This window comes from Giraffa tippelskirchi, chromosome 3, assembly GCF_054371585.1.
Source record: "Giraffa tippelskirchi isolate mGirTip1 chromosome 3, T2T-mGirTip1v1.2.pri, whole genome shotgun sequence".
In the NCBI taxonomy this organism is placed as follows: domain Eukaryota; kingdom Metazoa; phylum Chordata; class Mammalia; order Artiodactyla; family Giraffidae; genus Giraffa; species Giraffa tippelskirchi.
This window is the reverse complement of record NC_137277.1, coordinates 45,744,135-45,766,428: the sequence shown is the minus strand read 5'-3', so window position 1 is coordinate 45,766,428 and position 22,294 is coordinate 45,744,135. Positions and strand designations below refer to the sequence as shown.

Below are 22,294 nucleotides of genomic sequence, written 5' to 3'. Positions count from 1 at the left end.
TGGCTGTAGGAGCTCTGCTCAGCTGAGTGGGAGAGGCAAGTCAAAACAGGGACAATACCATGGAGCACTCGTTCCTCAAGCAGGAAAACCTGCTTTGCATTTCATTGTGTTTGAAAGGATGAGCTTTAGTCATCTGGACAAGTTTACTCATTCCACCATATGATTAAGGCAGGACTGAAAGTGGGAAAATGCTTTGCAAAGCTTCAAAGTCCCGTGCAAATGTAAATGCCAATTCGCCTTTAGAGTAGGGTGACCGTGCCTCCCAGTTGGCTCGGGACAATGCCAGATTCTGTCTGTTGTCTAAGGGTGATTACTGAGAGTGTCCCCACCTTTCACACTCAAAGCGGCCCTCCTTGGGGCATAAATGATAGAACCACCCTGGAATGATAGCAGGGAGCAACGTGCTCTAATGGAAAGGAATGGATGTTGGTATTATGCTGACCTGGATGTCAGTCCCACTCTATCTTGGATAATTGACTGGAAATTTCTGAGCTTGGCTTTCTTATATGTAACATGAGAATCTAATACCTTCCACGTTGTTGTTGTTCAGTCGCTAAGTCGCGTCTGATCCTTTCAATCCCATGGACTGCAGCATGCCAGGCTCCCCTGTCCTTCACTATCTCCCAGAGTTGCTCAAACTCATGTTCATCAAGTCGGTGATGCCATCCAACCATCTCATCCTCTGTCACCCCCTTCTCCTCCTCTCCTCAATCTTTCCCACCATCAGAGTCTTTTCCAATGAGTCAGTTCTTCACATCAGGTGGCCAAAGTAGTGGAGCTTCACAGCTTTGGCATCAGTCCTTCCAATGAATATTCAGGACTGATTTCCTTTAAGATTGACTGGTTTGATCTCCTTGCAGTCCAAGGGACTCTCAAGAGTCTTCTCCAGCACCACAGTTCAAAAGCATCAATTCTTCGGCACTCAGCCTTCTTTATGGTTCAATTCTCACATCCATACATGACTACTGGAGAAACCATAGCTTTGACTATACAGACCCTCCACACTGAGTCTCTCGGAGGAATAAAGGAGACATTGCCTGTAATTTCCTAACATTATGAGCTTGATATATGTTCTCTTGGCTTCTATATCCTTGGCAACCCCATACAATTCAGTGCCTGGTGTAGAGAAAATTGAATATTGACTGCACGAATGAATGAATCCATCAGTCAATCAAGCACATAAGCAGAAGTTGGGGCTCCTCTCCCTGCACCCCAGCTCCCTCTCTGTCGAATGAGCTGAGACATTCTGAGAACTGGGACTCTTCTCCTGTGAGTAGAGGGTTTGATCCTTAACCAGCCTCTTCCTCTCTCCTGCATCCCAGAGCCTTGCATTGATATCTCCCTGCTCTTGCACTTTCAACCTCCATTCAGGTTCTGGGTCCTTTTTCATTTCTTTCTCTTTGATGGTAGTGATGGGGACGGGGCGATTCTTCACCTCCATTCTAACACCTGCCCTGAGACATCAATATAGACCTTACACAGCCTTTGTATTTCCCAAAGTCCCTCATTTCCTGAAGGAATCACGGCAATAGTATTTTATTCTTGGGGCCATGAAGGGACCATGCATCTGAGTTTGAATACTGGCCTCTGCTTATGGGCTTAAAGGACTAATTTGGGAATAATAGTATGCTTATGGTAAAATGTCTTGTAACCTCTCAGAGTCTAAGTTTTCCATCCCTAAAAGATGCATAATAACACATAGAATCACAATGAGGATTAAATATTATACATAACTGCATAAGTTGTCTCACACAATGCTTGGCCTTCACCCAATATCACGGTCTTCACATCTGGCCTGAACCACTTTTCCCATCTCAAGCTCTACTTCCTCCCCTCACCCCAGCCTCCCTTCCAGCCCCACTAGCATGCTCCCTGCTCCCAGAGTGCCCGAAACAACCCCCCATGCCTCTGTGCCTGTGTGCCTCAGCGCATGCTGTTCCCTCTGCCCTTCCCTCTGCCCTTCCCCACTTTGGGTGTCTGCATTTCTCCTCCTTCAGCCAGCCACAGTGGAGAGCCATCCCTTCCACAAAGCCTTGTCAATCTCTCAGATCATAGCCTGTCCCTTGGCCCCACCCTGAGTCTCCCCAGCATATTCAACTGATTCCTCCCCATTCCGCCTCCTTCTGCGATTGTCTACTGCAGCTGTTTGCTTACTCTCCAGTCTGCCCGCAGAGTGCTTATAGTGTCCTGAAGGTTAGGAACCTTACCTTGTTCATCTCTGTATTATACAGTAAGTCCCCTACATATGAACGTTTCGAGTTGCAAACTTTCAAAGATGTGAACATGCGTTCCGTCAGTATCAGGCGTGAGTGAAACTGCAGCTTGCCCTCCATCTCCTATCGCTGATGATCCTTCAGCTCTACCATCTCCCACCTCCTCTCCTTCCTGCAGTCAGTAACTCTTCTTGCCTCTTCACTTGATGCCAGTCCCTGTAGGCAAAATGTACTATATATACCACTGTACTTTTTAAAGAACTGTATTGTAAGAAAGAGTGGAATGTTTTTTCATCTTTTGTTTGTTTTTTTATGTATTATTTGTGTGAAAAGTATTATAAACCTATTACAGAACTGTACTATATAGCCGATTGTATTAGTTGGGTACCTAGGCTAACTTTGTAGGATTTACGAATAAATCGGACTTACAAATGAACTCTCAGAACAGAACTCATTCATATGTGGGGGACTCAAAAACCTTGTGAAACAAGATAGGGCATGAGCAAATAAAATTACAATTCCAGCCATGATTTCTGGTTCCATCATCAGTGGACTAAGCTGACCCAGACCTATCTTGCACTCCATGCACAAATGCATGCAGGACAATGTACAATTTTTTTTTTAATTGTAATACAGAGCCAAGCTCTAAAGAAAGGGGAACTCCAGGTACCAGAAATGAGAAATCCCTGGAACCAAGACCCCTGCTTTACTCCAGGATCCAGGAATAGTCACTTCTCCACAAAGAGGTCTGGAAAACTCCATCTACCTACCAAGGAAATGGATTTCTGTGGGGGCTCTAGGTGGCATGTGTGTGCCTGTGCTTTGCTCAATTCACATAAAATCTCCTGAGTGCCTACTGTGTGCAGTCCAGCCCTAGGTCCCCTCCTTCTGCTGGATTGTGTGCATCCTAGGAGGGCAGAGACCCTTGGGGACATATTCACTTGCCATTCTGAACACTTCCCCCATATTCTCGCTTAACTGCATGGCAGCCTTGCAAGGCGGAGGGTATTACAAAGAAGAACTGAGGAAGAGAAATTAACTCCCAGGTCAGGGCAGAGTCAGCTTTTGAAAAGACACTCTGAACCCTTGCATTTAGATACCTTGGTACATAACCTTGTGCCAGACAATAGATGTGCAAAAATATTTATTGAATGAAAATTTGAATAAGTGACTGGAAGGGGCTCACGGAGCAGTTCAGGATGCTGTGGGCAGGGCAGGGAGGCATAGGCCCAGTCCAGGCTGAGGGCCCTGGGGTCTAGCCCAGCTTCCTGTAAAGGGTGCCAATTTAATTTTATTTATTCATTTTTAAAGAGTGATGGGTTTTTTTGGCTGCACTGGTTCCTCATTGCTACACAGGCTTTTTTCTCGTTGCAGCGAATGGGGACTACTCTTTCATTATGGTGCGCCAGCTTCTCACTACAGTCTCTTCTCTGGTTTCGGAACACAGGCTCTAGGGTGACCAGGCTTCAGCAGTTGAGGTGTGTGGGCTCCAGAGCACAGGCTCAGTAGTTGTGGTACACGGGCTAAGTTGCACGTGGGATCTTGCTGGACCAGGGATTGAACCCGCATCTCCTGCATTGGCAGGCGGATCCCTTACCACTAAGCCACAAGGGAAGCCCCATGGCGCCCATTCTAAATGAAATGGACTCCTCGGGCCTGCAGATGCTTGAGAGATGGTTTCTCTTGTCTCGAGATGATTGCATCAGGCCCCATTTCCTCCGAGGCGCTTCTCGATTTTTTCCCCCTCCCTGCTGTGCATCTGGCTCTAATTCCTTTCCCGGGTCCCTTTCGGTGGTTACCACTTATGTTCTCAAACGCGCCGTTAGGCATCTGATGTATGGTGTGTTCACTGGGTGCCACACTGTTGCTCTGAGCCGTTCATGGAAATGCAGAGGCTACTGCCGTCTGCTGGGAGCACTGCCTGTCGACCGCGGCTGTCCATTAGCCTCTTGGGGGGCCTATGAGCCCAGCTGGGGGAGGACAGACTGTCCCCCCATCCTCATAGTTTCTCCAGGAACGTGAGCCCCAGAGTGAGCAGGTCTGGCTAAAGCACCACATTTAGCTCAAGCATCCGTTTGCTTGCCTGGAACCCATTTATCACCCTCCCCCCACTATGTGCCATGAGCTGGAAATGATGAGATGAAGGTGCCTTACCTGCCTTGTGGGATTCACTGTGGGTGACTCCAGGCCCGATCGGGATGGGCTTAGCGTCTGGGATGGGGTCACAGCTGCAGCCAACTGGGTCTGGGATCCCTGGGGACTGCCAAGGGGAAACTGTGTCCTGGCAATGCGGACACACAGCTCTCCAGCATGGGGCATCTCTACAGCAGTGTCAATGAACGGGGGTATAGTGGTCACTCCTGGAAATGGCCTGGATCCCGATAGAATCCTGGAATGTCATCAGTGGAAGAGTTCTTGTAGATTTTTTTTCCCCTGTATTTTAAGTCAGGTTGACCCATTCAGACACCCCTCCCTCAGCCATCCCTAAAATGTAGCCTTAAGTGGTAGCTGATGAAGGAAACAGACCTTCAAGTCCATTCTCTTTTCCCCACCAGAGCCAGTCTTTACTTGGGCTCATCTCCCCATTACAGGGCTTCCCTGGTGGCTCAGTGGTAAAGAACCTGCCTGCCAATGCAGGAGATTCAGGTTCAGTCCCTGGGTCTGCAAGATCCCCTAAAGAAGGAAATGACAACCCACTCTGGTATTCTTGCCTGGGAAATCCCATGGACACAGGAGCCTGATGGGCTATAGTCCATGGGGTCGAAAAGAGTCAGACACAACATAGTGACTAAACAATAACAACAACCCCCTTATAAGTAGTAATATCCCTAATGAGCATGGCTGTCTAGATGCCAGGCACCCCAGGCTGATTTAATCCTATGAGGTAGGTCTGACCTCCCATTTTCCAGCTGGAAAAACTGAGGTAGAATGCCTCACTCAGATTCACACAGCTAGTAAGCCAGGGCATATGGCTCAGAGCCTGAAAACTCAGACTGCTTCCCAAACCTGCAATTCTTCATCTTGACTTGGATCCTCTCTTCACTCCACACCCCTCTCCCCCCAAGTCTAGCAGCCTTCTAGACATCTTGGGTATCTGCCTGCCTCCATCCCCAGCATCTCCCACTGTCTGGAATGAGAGTCTCTGGCTCCAGTTCATTACTCTGGAGAGTCCTGCTCTCCTCCAGACCCTCAGCCCATGTGGTACAGTCTTGACAATCCCCCTACTCAGGAGAAGGGTGAGGATCCTGACCAAGGTTATCTGGTTCAGGCTCCTGCTCCTTGTTGTTGTTGAGTCACTCAGTCATGTCTGACTCTTTGCAACCCCATGAACAGCAGCACACCAGGCTTCCTTGTCCTTCACTATCTCCCAGAGTTTGCTCCAACTCATGTCCATCGAGTCGGTGATGCCATCCAACCATCTCATCCTCTGTTGCCCACTTCTCCTCCTGCTTTCAATCTTTCCAAGCATCAGGATCTTTTCCAATGAGTCAGGTCTTCGCATCAGGTGGCCAAAGTAGTGGAACTTCAGCTTCGGCATCAGTCCTTCCATTGAATATTCAGGATTGATTTTCTTTAGGATTGACTGGTTTGAGCACCTTGCAGCCCAAGGGACTCTCAAGAGTCTTCTCTAGCACCACAGTTCAAAAGCATCTCTTCTCCTGGACTGCCCTCCAATAGCCCAGTTTCTTAGAGAGTGGAGGGCTGTTGAGGATACACAGCGAATTTGCATAAATACTTCAAGTGACATGGAGCTCACTGAATCTCAACACAGCCCATTTGATTCACCTCTGCTCAATAATGAACATACACCAGCTTTTACTTATGAAAAAATTAAACATATACAAAATCAACAAGAGTGTACAATGAACCCTATGTGCCCACTATCGAAATCAAACAATATTAATACTTTTATACTCTTGTTTCCTCTGTACCTCTGCTCACCCCTCTCCCTCACTTTAGGACAATGATGATGATAATGATTTAACATTTCCTTTTGTTGCTGTACAATACATTCATTTTGAAATGCACTGATCTTACCTGTATTGTTTTGACAAATAGATACACCTGTGTAACCCATACCCTTATGATATAAAATATGTCCATCTCCCCATAAAGATTACTGCTTGTATGTTAACTGGTAATTTCTTTCCTTATGTCCAACCCAGATCTTGACACTCTTCTCCATGGCAGTGCAGAGTAAGTCTATTCTCTCTTCCAAATGATATCCCCTCAGATATTTACAGATAGCTATTGTGATCCTCCTTAAGTCTGCTCTTTTCCCTTCTAAATACTCTCAGTTCCTCCATTTAGTCTTTGTTCTCAGAAGACAAGAGAACCAGCTGCCTTGTTTTGATAAAGGAAGCCTGATTTTCTCCTCACCGAATCTCTCTGCAGCCCATCCAACCTGAAGCCACGAGGACAGGCAGAAGTCTTGCCCCTTTGCTGAAATTCCTGCTTTGAAGGGAGCTGGTTCATGGGGGGAGCCATACAGGAGTCCTCACTTCATACAGGTTTTGATCAGCTCCATCGTGTGCAGATTTCTTTCTTTATAAAACAAATTGCACCATTCTCCTTTCAGTCATTCTCTCTTAAGTTAATCATTCAACAGACTTCTACTGAGTACCTATGCTATGCTAGGCTCTGTATAGAGCCCTTGGATAAATAGTCTCAGAGTTTGGGGATGGAGCGAAAAATAGACAAATAAATGGAAGCATTAATTTATTTGGCATTCATTGATTTCCTGCTAAGTCCCCAGAACTAGGAAGGATACAGGGAATAAGGTAGCATAGAGGATGCTCAACCCTGCGGGCAGAGGCATTCACCCACCCAGCAACTTGCAGTGGTGGCAGCCAACAGCTCTCCCTGAAGCTTACAGGGGTTGGGAGGAGGAAATTAACTGGAAATTAACTAGATATTTTCAAGGCAGAACCTATAGGACTTAAACCTGCAGAGAGCCGCTGACCTGCCACTCTCAATTCTCTGGTTTGGTGGAACAGGGTTGTAGAATTTCAGATGAATTTTGAGGACATAGCAAAGACTCATGGGCTTCCCAGGTAGTTCAGCGGTAAAGAATGCACCTGCAATACAGGAGACATGGGTTCAATTCCTGGGTCAGGAAGATCCCCTGGGGGAGGAAATGGCAACCCACTCCAGTATTCTTGCCTGGAGAATCCCATGGACAGAGGAGACTGACAGGCTACAGTCCATGGGGTCGCAAAAGAGTTGGATGCAACTTAGCCACTAAACAACAAGAACAACAACAAAGACTCAAATCAGTGACACTCCAAGGCCATCCTGGTAAGCCTCAAGCCATTCCTGCCTAGGAAGCAATTGGCACTCACAAGGTTTCATGTCCTTACTTGCAGTGAGTCTAATTTATATTCAGGTATATTGGAGCATGCTCAGGTGCAAATCCTAGATTTTGCTCCATTTCTGAGAAATAGCCTGGATTTCTTTCTGCCAGTGTTGCCTAGTAGGACACAGAAAGCCGAGGTTGCTCCATCAGACAGATGGGTGGAGCTCCTGGCTCTGCCTCCGACGTGCTGCATGACCTTGGGTGAATCCTTTGGCCTCCCCCAGATTTTGTTTCTTCTTCTCTGACAATGGGAGTAATAGTAGGGTTTCTGGGAGGTTTGAATGCGATGGTGTATTAAAGCATTTGGCGTGGCATCTGACCTATAGCCAGCATTCCATCTCAATTATCCCTCTAGAGAAGATCTGAAGCTATTATCTAAAAGCACTCACCAAACAGATGCTTGCCTCCCTCCTTGCACCCCAGAAGACCAACCAGTTAACAGGGCTGGAGAGACAGAAAAGTCTATTAAGGAATTCACACTTGAGCCTCCAAATAGCTCTTCAGAACTCACCATGGGCTGGTACGGCCATCATTGCATTTGGTCCCCAGGGCATCTCGGTGAAACAGGTACGGCCGGTCCACTTAACACATGAGAAAGCAGAATCACGGAACCAGAGCTGGAAGTGCCTGGGCTTCATTCTCATCAGACCTTGAGAGATATTATTATCCCCATTCTTCAGATGGAGGAATCAGAAGGTCAGAAAAAAATAAGTCACTGGCCCAAGGTCACATGGCTCAGGACAGGCAGAACTGGGAACATGACCTGGGTCTGTCTCAGTTAAAAAAAAGCCTCTGATTTTTTACAACTCTGTGATGCCTCTGCAAGTAACTCACCCTTTCTGAGCCTCAGTTTCTTCATCTGTAAATAAGACAATAGTGTCTAATTTGCAAGCTTGTGAGAACAGGCTGCCCTGCCACTTTCATCATGGATGTCTTTCTTCCTGTCTTCATCTGACTTTGTCTGGAACAGAGTCCAGACTAGGGTGTACAAGTTGGGTACCAGTGGAAAATTTAAAGAGGCACTCACCACTCTCAGTCCCAAGAATTGAAGGCCTCCTTAAATCCTGTGCCTTGGCACTTCACCTTTCCCATCCTAATCTAGACTCTGATTTGGAGGTAAGGCGATGCGATGGGGCTCTTGCGGTGGAGGAGTGCAGAAAGGATGGGAAAGGCCGGAGTAGGTCATGCTAAAGTCAGAGCAGTAGCTGACGGACTTTCCTGGTGGGTCCAGTGGCTAAGGCTCCAAGTTCCCGATGCAGGGGGCCCAGGTTCAATCCCTGATCAGGGAACTAGATCCCGCAGGCTGCACCAAAAGCCAAAGATCTCGTGCCTAAACTAAGACCCAGCACAGCCAAATAAATAATTATTTTTAAGTCACCCATAAAAAATAATACAGTAGCTGGAAACCGGCCCTCTGCAAATGCACACAAGCTCAACAGGACTAAAGGGTTAGAACAAATACTACACAAGTGGACCTTGTATCCTGTTCATTGTCCCTCAAGAGCTGCATTCTGTAAATTGATGTGCGGGAATCAATGATGGCCTTACAGCTGCTCTGTCTCCTTGACGGCCTGAGGCTGTTTTTTCCTCCATTTCTACCCCGGCAACTGAGGGGAGTGTCCATGTCTTATTTATCTTTGTATTTCCAGGATGTTGCAGAGTATTTGACACATGATAGTAGTTCATTAGATGTTGAAAGAACAAAAGAACGCTTTGTCTTTCATTTTTAAAGCCCCTAATCATCTCAGGTCCTTTGATCCTTCCATCCTAAGTCAAGGAACTGTGGTACCATGAGAATTATTCCCAGTCACCTGGGAGCTGAGTCCACCAATCTGAGACACAAAAACAAAGGGATGGTCAAGAAATATTAGCCCAGTTGAAAAACTCATGAATGGCAGAATTGGTACTTGGTTCCAAAGCTTACACTTGCTCTACCAGACTGCAGAGGGGCAAGTCTAAGCAATTTTTAATACTTTATTTTTGACTGTGCTGGGTCTTTGTTGCTGTGCATGGACTTTCTCTAGTTGCGGTGAGCAGGGGCTACTCTTCGTTGTGGTGCGACGGCATCTCGTTGCAGGGCGTGGGCTCTAGGGTGCATGGGTTCAGCAGTCATGGTACACAGGCTTAGTTGCCCCCAGGCATGTGGGATCTTCCCGGACCAGGGATCGAACCCATATCCTCTGCATTGGCAGATGAATTCTTAACCACTGGACTACCAGGGAAGTCCAGCAATTTTTTTCTTTTTAGTATACAAAGTCCTACTTCTGCCTCTGTCACCAACTACAGTCCCTTCTTTCTAAGCCCCCAAAACTGTGCCCCTCAAGTTGCTCTCCAAACCTACCCAACTATCAGGCTTTGCCTTTTATTACAGAAACACTGTCACCATCAGCAGTACATTCTTCCAGCAAAAGGAGGGCAAGTAGGATTCAACTCACTTGCCAACTCCAACAGTGGCAGCCAGAATTATTGGCCTAAAAAAAAAAAAAGAAAAAAAACTGTGAGACTCAGAGGGAAAGAGTGCTGTGATCCATTAGTTATGTCTGCTATGGACCTAGGCAGGAGCATGGTATCGTGCATGCTGTATATCTTCCAACCAGGTCTTAATTCCACACGTTGGGAAAGCAATCTCATTGAACTGCTTCAAACCCTCTGCATTTGTGAATCTGCGATGGCTTTGAACATTCATAATGCAAGCTTTGCTACGGAAATTACATGCTGCTCAACCTCCAAGACCAGTGAGGGAGAAAAAATAGAAGACAGTGACATTCTCTGAGCAGTTCCTGGAGAAGCTGAAATATGTTTTTAATGAGAAGATATGAAATCAGAAAGAATGTGGTATGAGGATTTTCATGCCATGTGCGTTGTTACCTATTTGACCTTTTCTTGATCAGCTTTTAGAATCAGCCTGCCTTGGGACTGTTTTCAGCCCTAGCATTAATTGGAACATCTGCTTTTCTTCCGTAAACATCATAAACCTTCATTTGGTTTTCACCCATGCATTGTTTCTGTGCAGCCCTGTAGAATAATGTGAAATTAACTAGGAACACAATAGAACACATTTCTGACCCCTACCTTTCCCCTCCCCTCATCCCACACCTGCTTCAGAGGCACCTGCAAGGAACGACCCATGTCTTATCTCAGGGTGGATCACACAGGTAGAAAACACAATGGGCTAGGAAGCCCACACAAGCCCCTGGGATAGAGGCTGGAAAAGTGGGAAAAAGGTGAAGTTCAGCTGAGCGAAAATACCCAGCCAGGGTGATACAAACTTCCTATAGAGGAATACCCTAGCAATGTTCCATCTGGGCATGGCCACAGGGAAACCAAGTGGGCATATATAAGTCCAGCAGGCAGCAGGCAGAAGTGGGCACAGGGCCGTAGTCACAGGATCAGGCAAGCAGTTGTAAAAAGAACTTGTAATACGGACCAGGAACCCAGAAATCACAAAATGTAAGAGCTGAGATTTCAGAACTCAGGTGCAGAACTCCTACATTATCTTAGCTAATGTTATTGAGTGAGTACTCTGTCGGGTAATTCGCATCCATTATCTTGTAAGTAATCAGAACATAGACTAAGGTGTGCCTCGCCGCGGGGCTCTGCACCCCGAAAGAACCAAATGTGGCAGAACTCGGGGCTACTTCCAGTGCATCTGGGAAGCTGCACCCTGAGCACACCCTGCCTTCAGTAGGTTCTGTATGGGAACTGGCATGGGCTGGAGCAGCAGGGATCGTGTCAGCAGGGCTAAGAAGGAGGGAATGAGGGTGGGAGAGGGATGTGATGATAGGCTGTGGACAGTGTGTGCCCACTCTTTCTCCTTCACTTGTTCTGAGCTTCTGCTCTCCCTCAAGGCAGGGAAGCCCTCCTGGGTCCTGCTCCCCACATCTGATGACAGCCAAGGGGATGGTCTTCGCAGTCAGCCTTGGCTCCCTAGGAATGTACTCTTCCTATTAACCCACTTGCCTTGGCCCCATATCCCTAGGCTTGGGCTTGGTGACCTGCTGGCAGTGGGCAGATCAGAGAGCCAAGCTTGGTGGGTTGGCAGGGATCCTCAAAGGCTGACACCGGTTTCCTTGAAGAGAACAAGATGCCAGCTCCTCTGAGTCACTGCTTGTGTGTCTTAGTGATTATCAACGAGCTAACAGAAAGCTCCACTCTTCACTGTGCACAGTATCTGGCACATAGTATGTGTGCAGCCAGGATAATCTGACTCCAAGTTCTGTCCTTCCTGCCTGTCTCTTAGTAGAGCCCATTGTTGTCTGTCTAAGGGGTGGAAACAGAAGGGAGCTGGAGTGAAGGGCTGGTAGGTAGGGCTCAGCGGACATCACTGGCCTTCCTGATATCAGCAAGCCCCTGTTAAGACCAGGAGCCAGCCTAAGGGATCTGTCTCAGCCTGCTAAATACCACCGGGGTCAGCAGGCCTGCCTCTAGAGAGAATTCTGTATAAGCCCCCGCAATCCTCGCATCACTACCCACCAGACAGCTTCCTTCTGTGCACTCCACCCAGGATCTCTCTGCAGGACCACCTTCCCTACTAGGTGGTCCCTAAAGATTTGATTCTTCTCTGCGTCCCCAATGCCTGGGGCAGTGCTAGAACACAAGAGATGTTCTGTAGATGTTCACTAGGCAACTGAATGGATGAGCCACAAATGTGGTCCCAGATGGAACAACATCTCAGATTCCATTTCTATAGGCAAATAATGACCCTTTCACCTCCCCTGCCCCTTCAGGGCTTAGCCATCATACTGACCACAGGCAAGAAAGTTCTCTGCCTGGGCTGAAAACTATTTTTTCTATGAAGTGATTTCAGATCCATTATGACCTTTTTGATCTTTACAAGAATTCTATTGGAAGTTACTCTTACCAGCATTTCCAGGATGAGGGATCAAAATTCAAAAAAGATGAAATGACTTCCCTGAATCAGGGCAGAGCCAGCATTGGAAGCTGAGGCTGTCTGGTTCCCAGTTCCATGCTTGACTCTTTTCTTGCATCCAGACACCTGCCAATTAAGCACCTACCATGTGCCAGGCATGGAGCCAGGCACTGAGATGCTAGGGGTGAAAAGGACACAGCCCTTATCTCCCACAGAAGGCAGACAGTGGAGGATCCAGCAGAAAGAGCGATCAACCTGTCCTGAAGTCTCCCTGGAAACCTCCATCACCCAGACTCCCCTGCCCACACCAGCCAAGCTGGTCCAAATTGAAAGGCTTCTAGCTCCCCCCAACCCATTTCATAAACCCAAGTCAGGCCCAATTTGGGATGCTCACATGAGGGGTCAGGAGGGATTCATCGGTGAAGGTCTGGAGTTTCAAATGACCCTCCAGGAGGCTTCAAGTGGCCCCTCTGCTTCTGTGAGCCGCTCTCCAGGGGAACATTTGCTCACAACATGTGTGACTTGGAGAGTGCTCAGAGTCACCCCTTGCTCCCCTCTGTGCTGTTTTCCCAGCTAACAGATTGGCAGTCACCTGATGCTCTTTTCTTCTGCGTGGGGCTCACACATCTCTTCCAGTGTGGCCTCAAACTCTCTGGACAGTTGCCCAACAGAAAAGCCCTGGGCTGTGTTTCAGGCTTGGAGGAAGGAGACAGGAGGGCTTCTCAGTGAAACCAACACAGCGTATGTCACATCTCTGCAGAGAGGGGCAGGGAGTCAATGGAGGGGAGGGGGGTCGCAGTACCATATAGCTCAAATGATGCTAAGGGTTCTTTGAGTGACCCATGCACATAAAGGGAAAAGTCAGGTGAATCTCTCTCTAGCTGGAGGACCTTGGATAAGGACTTAGCCTCGCCGAGCCTTGATTTCTCATCTACAAATTGGGGAGAATAACACCTACATCAGTGGGCTCTATGAGCACTAAAATATAGAAGGTCTATAGGGGACTTCCCTGGTGGTCCAGTGACTAAAGACTCCATGCTCCCAAAGCAGGGGGCCCCTGGTCAGGGAACTAGATCCCGCAAGCTGCAAGTAAAGACCTCACATGCCACAAGGAAGATTGAAGATCCTGTATGCTGCAGCTAAGACCCAGTGCAGCCAAATTAATTAATTGGTTAAATTATTATTAAGAAAGATAGAAGGAGTATAAAGCAATCAGCACAGTGCCTGCCTCGTGGTAAATGCCCAGTGACTGTACGTTCTTCTCTCCCCTCCGAAAAGGAACCCAAAGATGAATGATATTAATGACATCCTAAAAGAGACTGGCCTCTTGGTTGGGATGAAGGGACAAGTGGTTGCCAAGGGGCTGCATTCCCCTCATCTCCTTGATTCCCAAAGACCGCCACAGCCACACAGAAGTGCTTTCCTGGGTGCTTGTTGAAGTCGCCTTTTAAATCTCACTGTGGGGTAAAAGCGCAGTCATGCATCGGTCCTTGGAACATCATAGGCAGTGAAAAGTTCCTGTTGCAGGAAGAGATGAGTAAGCATTTGTCCTAATAAGATGCAGGCCTCGCCTTCAAGGAGCTGACCATCTATAGCCCCTCCTCACACATGCATCCCTCTGCCATATTTAATTCTCAAACATGTTCACTGACAACTTCAGAAAACAAATGGAAACTGCCCCCACTGAAACTCTCATACAGTGCTGATGGGAATATAAAATTATACAACCATTTTGGAAACAACTTGGCCATTTCTTAAATAATTACAGACACACTTACGATGATATGATTCAGCCATTCAATTCCTATGCACTTACTTAAGAGAAATGAAAACTTATCCATACAAAGACTGACCTGTACCTGCTCATAGTAGCTTTATTTGTAATAGCCAATCCAATGTCTATCAATAGTTGAATGAATAAATCCTGGTATAGCTGTGCAATGGAATACTACACAGCAATGAAAAGGATTGAATTACTGATAACCTTCCACCCCTCCTTCCAAGAAAAGAAAACAAAAGGCAGCTTCATTTTGTTTACTGATAGCCTGGTAACCTACTTAACAGACTCTTTTCCTCCCTCTGTGTGAAATGTGTTAAAGCAGGGTCCTCAACCTCTGGGATCTAATGCATGATGTTCTGAGGTGGAGCTGATGTAATAATAATAGAAATAAAGTGCACAATGAATGTAAGGCACTTGAATCATCCATAAACCATGCACTCCCCTGGTTCCTGGAAAAGTTCTCTTCCACAAAACTGGTCCCTGGTGCCAAAAAGGTTGAGGACTGCTATGTTAGGAGATTTTGATAGAGAAAACCAGAGCAAACAAAACAGTGGGCTTTAGCATGTCCATTATTTTGAAAACAGCCAAATGAGAAATTTCAGGAAATCACTGGGAGGAAAGTGCATTCAACTCAGCAGGGGGGAAAGGCTCAGTTTTAGAGGAGGTTTGGAGCAATACGATTTCACTTCATTCAAGCATAATAAGCAAGAAGAGACAAGGAAGCCACTGCCTCAGAAAAGCCCTAAAGGTCAGGATTAATGAAGGCTTGGAAGGTTTGAAGTTTGCAGGCCCAGTCGTGTGCTGGTAAGTGGATATTGCTACAGTCCTTAAGGGAGCTTATACATAATTTATTTTCTTAAGTAGGTCCATGTGTAGAAATGTTGTTTGCACTACTAATTGGGCCAGAAAACTGTGTCTTCAGGGATATCTGCTGTCCCTAACCTTTTCCACTGTGCATTTCCTGGACTCTAAGGCAGGCTGGCCCAACAGATCACACTGGGCCTGGATGCTGGTACCCAGGCCAGCAGGCATTGCTAATCTTTTTTATTCCTGGATGCAGGGCCCCAGGAAGGGGAGCTTAGCCATCATCTCCAACCCCCACCATGTGCAAACAGAAGGCTTTATAGGAAGAGCACAGACCCAAACCCGGGTCAGATCTCAACTCTGCCCCCAAACTAGCTGTGTGACCCAGGGCAGGACACTCCACCTCTCTGAGCCTTAGACTCTCCACGGGCAAAATGAGACATTTGGGCAAGAAGATTTATATATTTATTTATTTATTTATTTGGCTGTGATGGGTCTTAGTTGTGGTACATGGGATCCTCACTGCATCATGAGGAGTCTTTGGTTGTGGCGAGCAGGCTCTCTAATTGTGGCCTGAGGGCTTCATTTGTTGCAGGGCTCAGGTTTAGTTGCCTCACAGCATATGGGATCTTAGTTCCCCAATCAGGGATCAAACCTGTGTTCCCTGCATGGAGAGGAGGATTCTTAACCCCTGGACCACCAGGGAAATCCCTGAGAAGATTTGTGGTGCCTGTACTTTTCTGAGATTCCCCTGACTCTGAGATATAACCACCACCCCTCCTCCCCCCGCCCCCCGACCATTACCAAGCTCAAGACCCCTAGTGTTAGCAAGGCACCAATTTTATCAGTCTGTTGCGAACAGTAGCTGTAGCTACAAGGATGTAGGGGCAAAGAACACAGGCAATGGAGTGAGGCAAAGATGACTTCCACCCTGGATTCCCCACTTACCAACTCTGTGACCTGGCTCAGCCTCTCTGGACCTCAGTTTCCTTATCTGTAAGATGGGAGTGATAAGACCAAACTCATAAGGCTGCTGCAAAAAATTAATGACAGCAGATAGAATGTGAACGGTGCTCCAGAGAGGGCAGCCAAGCCAGCCTGTGATCTCAGGGCTGTTCTAAGAGCTACTGGAAGGCACAAGACTCTCTCCCCATCTCCACATCCAGATTTCTTGGATTTAGATTGTGCCAAATATGAACAATTTGTGCCAAAACACTGAATAACTTAGAAGGAGTGAACTGGTTTCTAAAAACATACAGACCACCAAAACCGAATCAAGAAGAAATAAATAATTTGAACAGACCGATCACTAGAAATGAAATAGAATCTGTAATTAAAAAAAAAAAGCCTCCCTGCAAACAAAAGTTCAGGGCCAGAGAGCTTCACTAGGGAATTCTGCCAAACATACAAGAACTTACACCAATCCTTCTCAAAATCTTTTTTTAATGTTTATTTTTATTTATTTATTTGGCTGTGCCAGACCTTAGTTGTGGTACACGGAATCTTCGATCTTCATTGCATCATGCAGGATCTTTAGCTGCAGCATTCAGGATCTTTTCACTGTGGCATGCCAACTCTTAGTTGCGTCTAGTTCCCTGACCAGGGATTGAATCTGGGCTCCCTGCATTGAAAGCTCAGAGTCTTAGCCACTGGACCATCAGGGAAATCCCTCAAACTCTTCCAGAAGATTGAATAGGAGGGATCACTCCCAAAGTCATTCTGTGAAGCCACCATTACCCTGATACCAAAATCAGACAAAGACACTACCAAAGGAAGGAAAGTACAGGCTAAAACATGCAAAATTCAGACTATGATGGCTGTCCACTGCACCAGTAACTGCCTGCAATGCCGTCCAAAAGTAGATTTCAAAGTGGATTGTGGCATCAAAGCACTGCCCTCTTTTACAGAACTCCGTGACCCCAGTAATCTCATTGGCTGCCCTGGGCTTTTAGCAACAGGCTTAACATTCTTAAGGAATGAGCAGTCAGTGGCACATGGTGGTTTCCATCCCCTGTAACTACTTCAAAACGAGCTTGATGGGACTTCTCTGGGGGTCCAGTGGTTAAAATTCCACCTTCCAATGCAGCAGACACAGGTTTGATCCCTGGTCAAGGAACTAAGATCCACATGCCTGGGGACAACTAAGCCCAACGTGCCACAACTAGAGAGACTGAGAGCTGCAATGAAGACCCAATGCAGCCAAAAAAAAAAAAAAGAGAAAGAGAGAGAGGTGAGCTTGGTATTACTGAAACACAATCAGAGAGGACAGGACCCCTCTCAACACCCCCCATTCTTCAGTTCATCACTGACCTCCCCCCATAACTCAAATAACTTCTCTTACTTCTGCTGGAAAGGACCTAGTATAGATTCATACCTCTTAAAGATGTCTATTATGTAACCTTCCAAACAAATCCACTTGCATTCCCTCATTTAGATGTTACAACCATGTGGCAAGCTTATCTTGCTCAATTTGCAAACACAAAAACTGACATTGGAAAAAGATGTCATGTTCAAGGCCACAGACTTCACAAATAATGAGCAAGGTGCTCTGATGCTCTTCTGTCTGGCTCAAAATCTCAGGGTTCCTCCCTTGGAACTTCCTTGGTGGTAAAGTCAAACCCATGAGTCCAGGCTCTACTATCTAAATCTTTCCTAAGTCTCAGTATTCCCAACTGTACAATGGGCATGTAATAATAAGATGCCTTCCTATCAGGGTAGTTGGAACCATAATTAGGAAGAAGATAGTTCCTCTGAAAATGCCAAGCAGGGGCCAGCACAGAGTAGAGGCTCCGGAATTTTTAGTCTCCTTCCCTCCAACTTCATGGGGCCATTGAGAAAGTTGAAGCTATACACTGTGTCATCTCTCAGCTGTAACACACAGTGAGCAATGAAAATGATGGTCATGGGGTCCATCTTTATCTCAGGCTTCCCCCAACCCCCTACCCCTGTCATGCCTGCAGATCCAGGCTTGATATGTGCACCATTAATTCTTACAAAAGGATCCAACTAAGAGCAATTCTTGATTCTTAGCAACCTTGCAAATTCAGCCCTGCCATCCCAGATGAGGCTGTCAGCGCTTACCAGGAGAGCAGAGAAGTGCCTCGGAGAATGGCAGGTCTGAAGAAGCAGCGAGCTCTGGCCTGACAGCCTAGGCTTAAATAAATTGTCTTTTGCGGCTGGGAGCGATAAGGCCTACGTTTGACGCGCCCGTTACTCTTACACGTCATTATGCACCGAAACGGGGAAGGAGAGCGGCATCTTGTCCCGAGTTTCTAGCAAAACTGCGCTGTGGGTAAATAGCTCTCAGCCTTTGATGTTGAGCAGAGAGGGAAATGATCCTTTCCGAGAAGGGAGAAGCAAGGCAGGAGCGTCGGGCTGGGGCGGTGCAGGCAGGGAGGCCGGCGGAGAAGTGCAGTCCGTGTGCGCCTGCCTGGCTCTGAGCCCCTTCTTCTGCCCTCACGAAGGTAAACTGTCTCTCCTCTAATACCCTCAAGGAGAAGCAAGCAAAAACGCTTAGGAACAATTAAGCAGGAAGCTGAGAAGACCCCAGCAGAGAAAGCGAGGGGAGGGGAGTGGAACAAGATATCTGCGTGAGTTCCCACCAGAACTAGCAAGGCTGGCCAACACCAAAGGGCGCCTCCCAGAGGTGGGCGAGGGTATGGGAGTAGCAACCCCTTGAAACCCATTCATTCATTCATTCATTCATTCATCCAACAAGACAGACCCAGCCCCCACCCTCTCCAACAAACAATCCTATAAATCACCATCTAGTTATATACTTTGATATGCACTGTAAAGCAGCGATCCCCAACCATTTTGGCACAAGAGACCGGTTTCGTGGAAGACAATTTTTCCATGGACTGGGGTGGACGAGGGGTGGGGTTGGGGGTGGGGTATGTCGGGATGTTTTCAAGATGATTCAAGCGCATTACGTTTATTATGCCCCGCTGATCTGATCTGACAGGCGGAGGAGCTCAGGTAGTAAAGCAGAGGAGGGAGGGAGTGTGTGCTAAGTAGCTTCAGTTGTGTCTGACTCTTTGGGACGCCATGGACTGTAGCCCATCAGGCTCCTCTGTCCATGGGATTCTCCAGGCAAGAATACTGGAGTGGGTTGCCATGCCCTTCTCTAGGGGATCTTCCCAACCCAGGGATCCAACGCACATGTCTTACGTTGCCTGCATTGGCAGGCGGGTTCTTTACTACTAGAGCCACCTGGAAGCCCAAGGGATGGGGAGTGGCTGTAAATACAGATGAAGATTCCATCTCACTGCTCACCTTCTGCTGTGCAACCAGGTTCCTAACAGGTCATGGACCAGTACTGGTCCATGGCCAGGGGGTTGGGGACCCTAGCTTTAAAAGGAAATACTGGGAGTGTGAGGTTGTAAAACAAGAAGTGTTAGCAGGGCTTGTACCTCTTTACAATCTCCATAATCCTTGCATGTAGTAGGAACTCATGCATATGACTATTGATTGGCTGATGGGAAAAGCATGGCAGAGAGGAGCAGTATAGGGCTCAGAAACATCTCAGTGACGATCACAACATGCCCAAATAGATCGTGTGTTTTAGAACCAGACAGATGTGGCTTTGAATCTCAGCTTTTTTACTTAATAGCTGTGTGACCTTGGGCAAGTTGCTTACCTTTCTGGGCCGTGGTTTTGTCCTCTGCACAATGGGAACAATACCCACCTGTGGTTACTGTTGCATGTAATAGCTGCCCTGGTGAAGGAGCAAGGGGGGAGAGTGAGGCGGGATGTTATATAACTTGGTCCATGAGCTTGGACGGCTTCCTGGAGAAGGAGATGCATCGATCCAGTCTTGGAGAATGGGCAGGGCAGAGGTTGCCCAGGCAGAAAGAGGAACAAGAGCACTTCCAGGTAGTGGAAGCAGCAACTAGAAAGCCACAAGTAAGTGAACCAGCAGAGCACATCCAGAGGTGCCAGAGTTGTTTAATGTAGCTCCACCCACCCACCCACCCACTCACTCATTTATTCATTCACTTGACATATATTTCTGGAATACCCCCAGGTGCCAGGCCCTGTGCTAGCCACAAGGGATAGATTCCTCAGTGAACATCCAGAGGTAACCACCGAACCCATGAGCTTATCTTCCAGTGGATTCCCATGGACTCAGATGGGAAGAGGAGGATGGAGTAGAGCATCATAGAAGGCTGGGTGTGGAGAGCGGGACTGGATCTTACTCTAAAGGGAATGGGCAGCTCTGATGGATTTTAACCACAGGATTAATATAATCAGGTTTGCATTTCTGAAGGAGTGAGCCACGATTCACTTAGAGGATGAGCTGGAGAAGGTTGTCTGGAATCCAGCAGTCTAGCTAAAAAACTGCAACCGCCCAAGCAAGAAATGATGGAGGTCATAAGTTAAAGCCATGCAGAAGAGAGAAGGCAGAAAGTCAAGTTGGATGCAGATATAGTGTTGACAGGCCCTGCTGGTTGATTGGATGTGGGGTAAGAAAGAGGAAGAGGGGACACCCACTCTGAGGGTCTGGTTTAAGCCCCTGGGCAGGTGGCAATGCTATTCCCCAGGACACAGTGCACAGGAAAACCATCCAGTGGGGTCGGTGTCTATGGGTCATGCAGAAATCATGCATATCAGGCAGTTGGATCAGTGTGTCTGGAGCCCAAGAGAAAGCTCAGGGCTGGAGGCACAGATTACAGGATAGAAAGCATACAGACAATGCTTGACACTTGAAAGTGGACATGACTGCCCCTGGCGGGTGGAAGGGAAAGGATTACAGAGGGAGAAGAGACCAGACTCCATGGCAACAAACCCCAAAGGGTGTCCGGATGTGTTCTTCGATGCTAGAATCCAGCCCATTAACTGCACGTGAGGTTAATCATGGTCCCCAAAAGGGTTAGCTGTGACGGGCTGTGGGGACGCCGGCCTGCTGTTGGAATTCTGGGGTTCCCAGTCTGACTGGAGCCCAGTCCAAAGTCACCCACATGCTTCTTTCTCTTCTCTCCCTCAGGTGTTTACAAAATATGGGAAGTGTTACATGTTTAACTCAGGCGAGGATGGCAAGCCTCTGCTCACCACGGTCAAGGGGGGGACAGGCAACGGGCTGGAGATCATGCTGGACATTCAGCAGGATGAGTACCTGCCCATCTGGGGCGAGACAGGTGAGCCGGGACAGGGGCTGGGACAGGGGGGGATAGCGGAGGGGTGCGGCCCCCAGGAGACCTTTGCCTCGAGCGGGTTATCTTGGCCCACCCGGTGAAGGGCTGCCCTCCATCAAGGGGCAGGTGATATGCCGGTGAATGGGAGGGACGTCCCGGCACAAACTGTGATGCCCTGAGTTTTCCTTGGATTTCACCAGGTGGGAGGGGGCCGGTGATGGGGATACTGGAAAGGGAAGGCAGGTAAGGTGAGAGGAGGCGCGGAGGAAGGCTTGAATTAACAAGTTAGGTTGGGGCGGTGGGTGGCACGATTTCAGGAGAAGAGGAAGTGAAGGACCAGCCCCTTCCTCTTCCACCATCTTGAACATCCCAATCCGGCTACAGGGCTCAGTGGAAAGGAACGCAGGTTTCTCCCACTGAGGGAAGTTGGAGGGTCTGCTGGAAAATGGAAGGGCACAGACTCAGCCTGCGTGAGCCCATGAGGGACCCGGGTATATAGGTCCCAAAGCTTATTTCATGCATCCAATTATTCGTTTATTTATTCAGCAAACTATTCATAAGCCACATACGCTATCCCTGGCTTTACACCAAAATAAGGATATTGAATTGAAAAAACACCAAGCCCTTGATCACAGCCTAGAAGAGGAGACACACAGTCCACTGGGACCCGAAGGTCCCCAGTGCTGGGGTGGGATGACAGGCTTCGCCTGGGAGGAGGGAGGGTTCTGGGAAAGCATTGCAGGGCATGGGGTCCTTGCCTGGAGTCTTGAGATTATCCTGAATTATACAGGTGGATCCTCATGAGAGGGGTGCAGGAAGGACAGGGAAGGCACTGTGATGATGGAGCAGAGGTTGGAATGATACGGCGGGGAGGCCTAGGGAGGCCGGCAGCCTCTAGATCTCACCAAGTGAAGTGAAGAGGTGCCCAAGCATGGGACCCTGGATGCCAAGGAGACCCAAAGAGAGATTAGTGTATAGGTTCAGAGTCCAAAGAGGGGGAGGAAGAGGGCGTCTAGAGATGGGCCTGAGAGGGCCCACAGGAAGGGATGAAGGGCAAGCAGACTGCAGCAGGAAGGAGGCCTGGGCCCTCAGGCTGGAGCTGAGGAGGGGGTGAAGGCCCAACACCCCTGCCCTCAT

At 47.9% G+C, this 22,294-nt stretch overlaps 1 protein-coding gene across 2 annotated transcripts in view; it reads left to right on the top strand.

The window, feature by feature from the left end:
• The window catches only part of ASIC2 (acid sensing ion channel subunit 2), a 1,220,661-nt gene that overhangs the window by 1,103,744 nt on the left and 94,623 nt on the right, over positions 1–22,294 (top strand). For both annotated transcript variants that reach the window (XM_081574827.1, XM_081574826.1), the window contains exon 2: positions 21,010–21,160. In XM_081574827.1, coding sequence (XP_081430953.1) covers positions 21,010–21,160 — 151 coding nt within the window. The remainder of the gene's footprint in view (positions 1–21,009; positions 21,161–22,294) is intronic.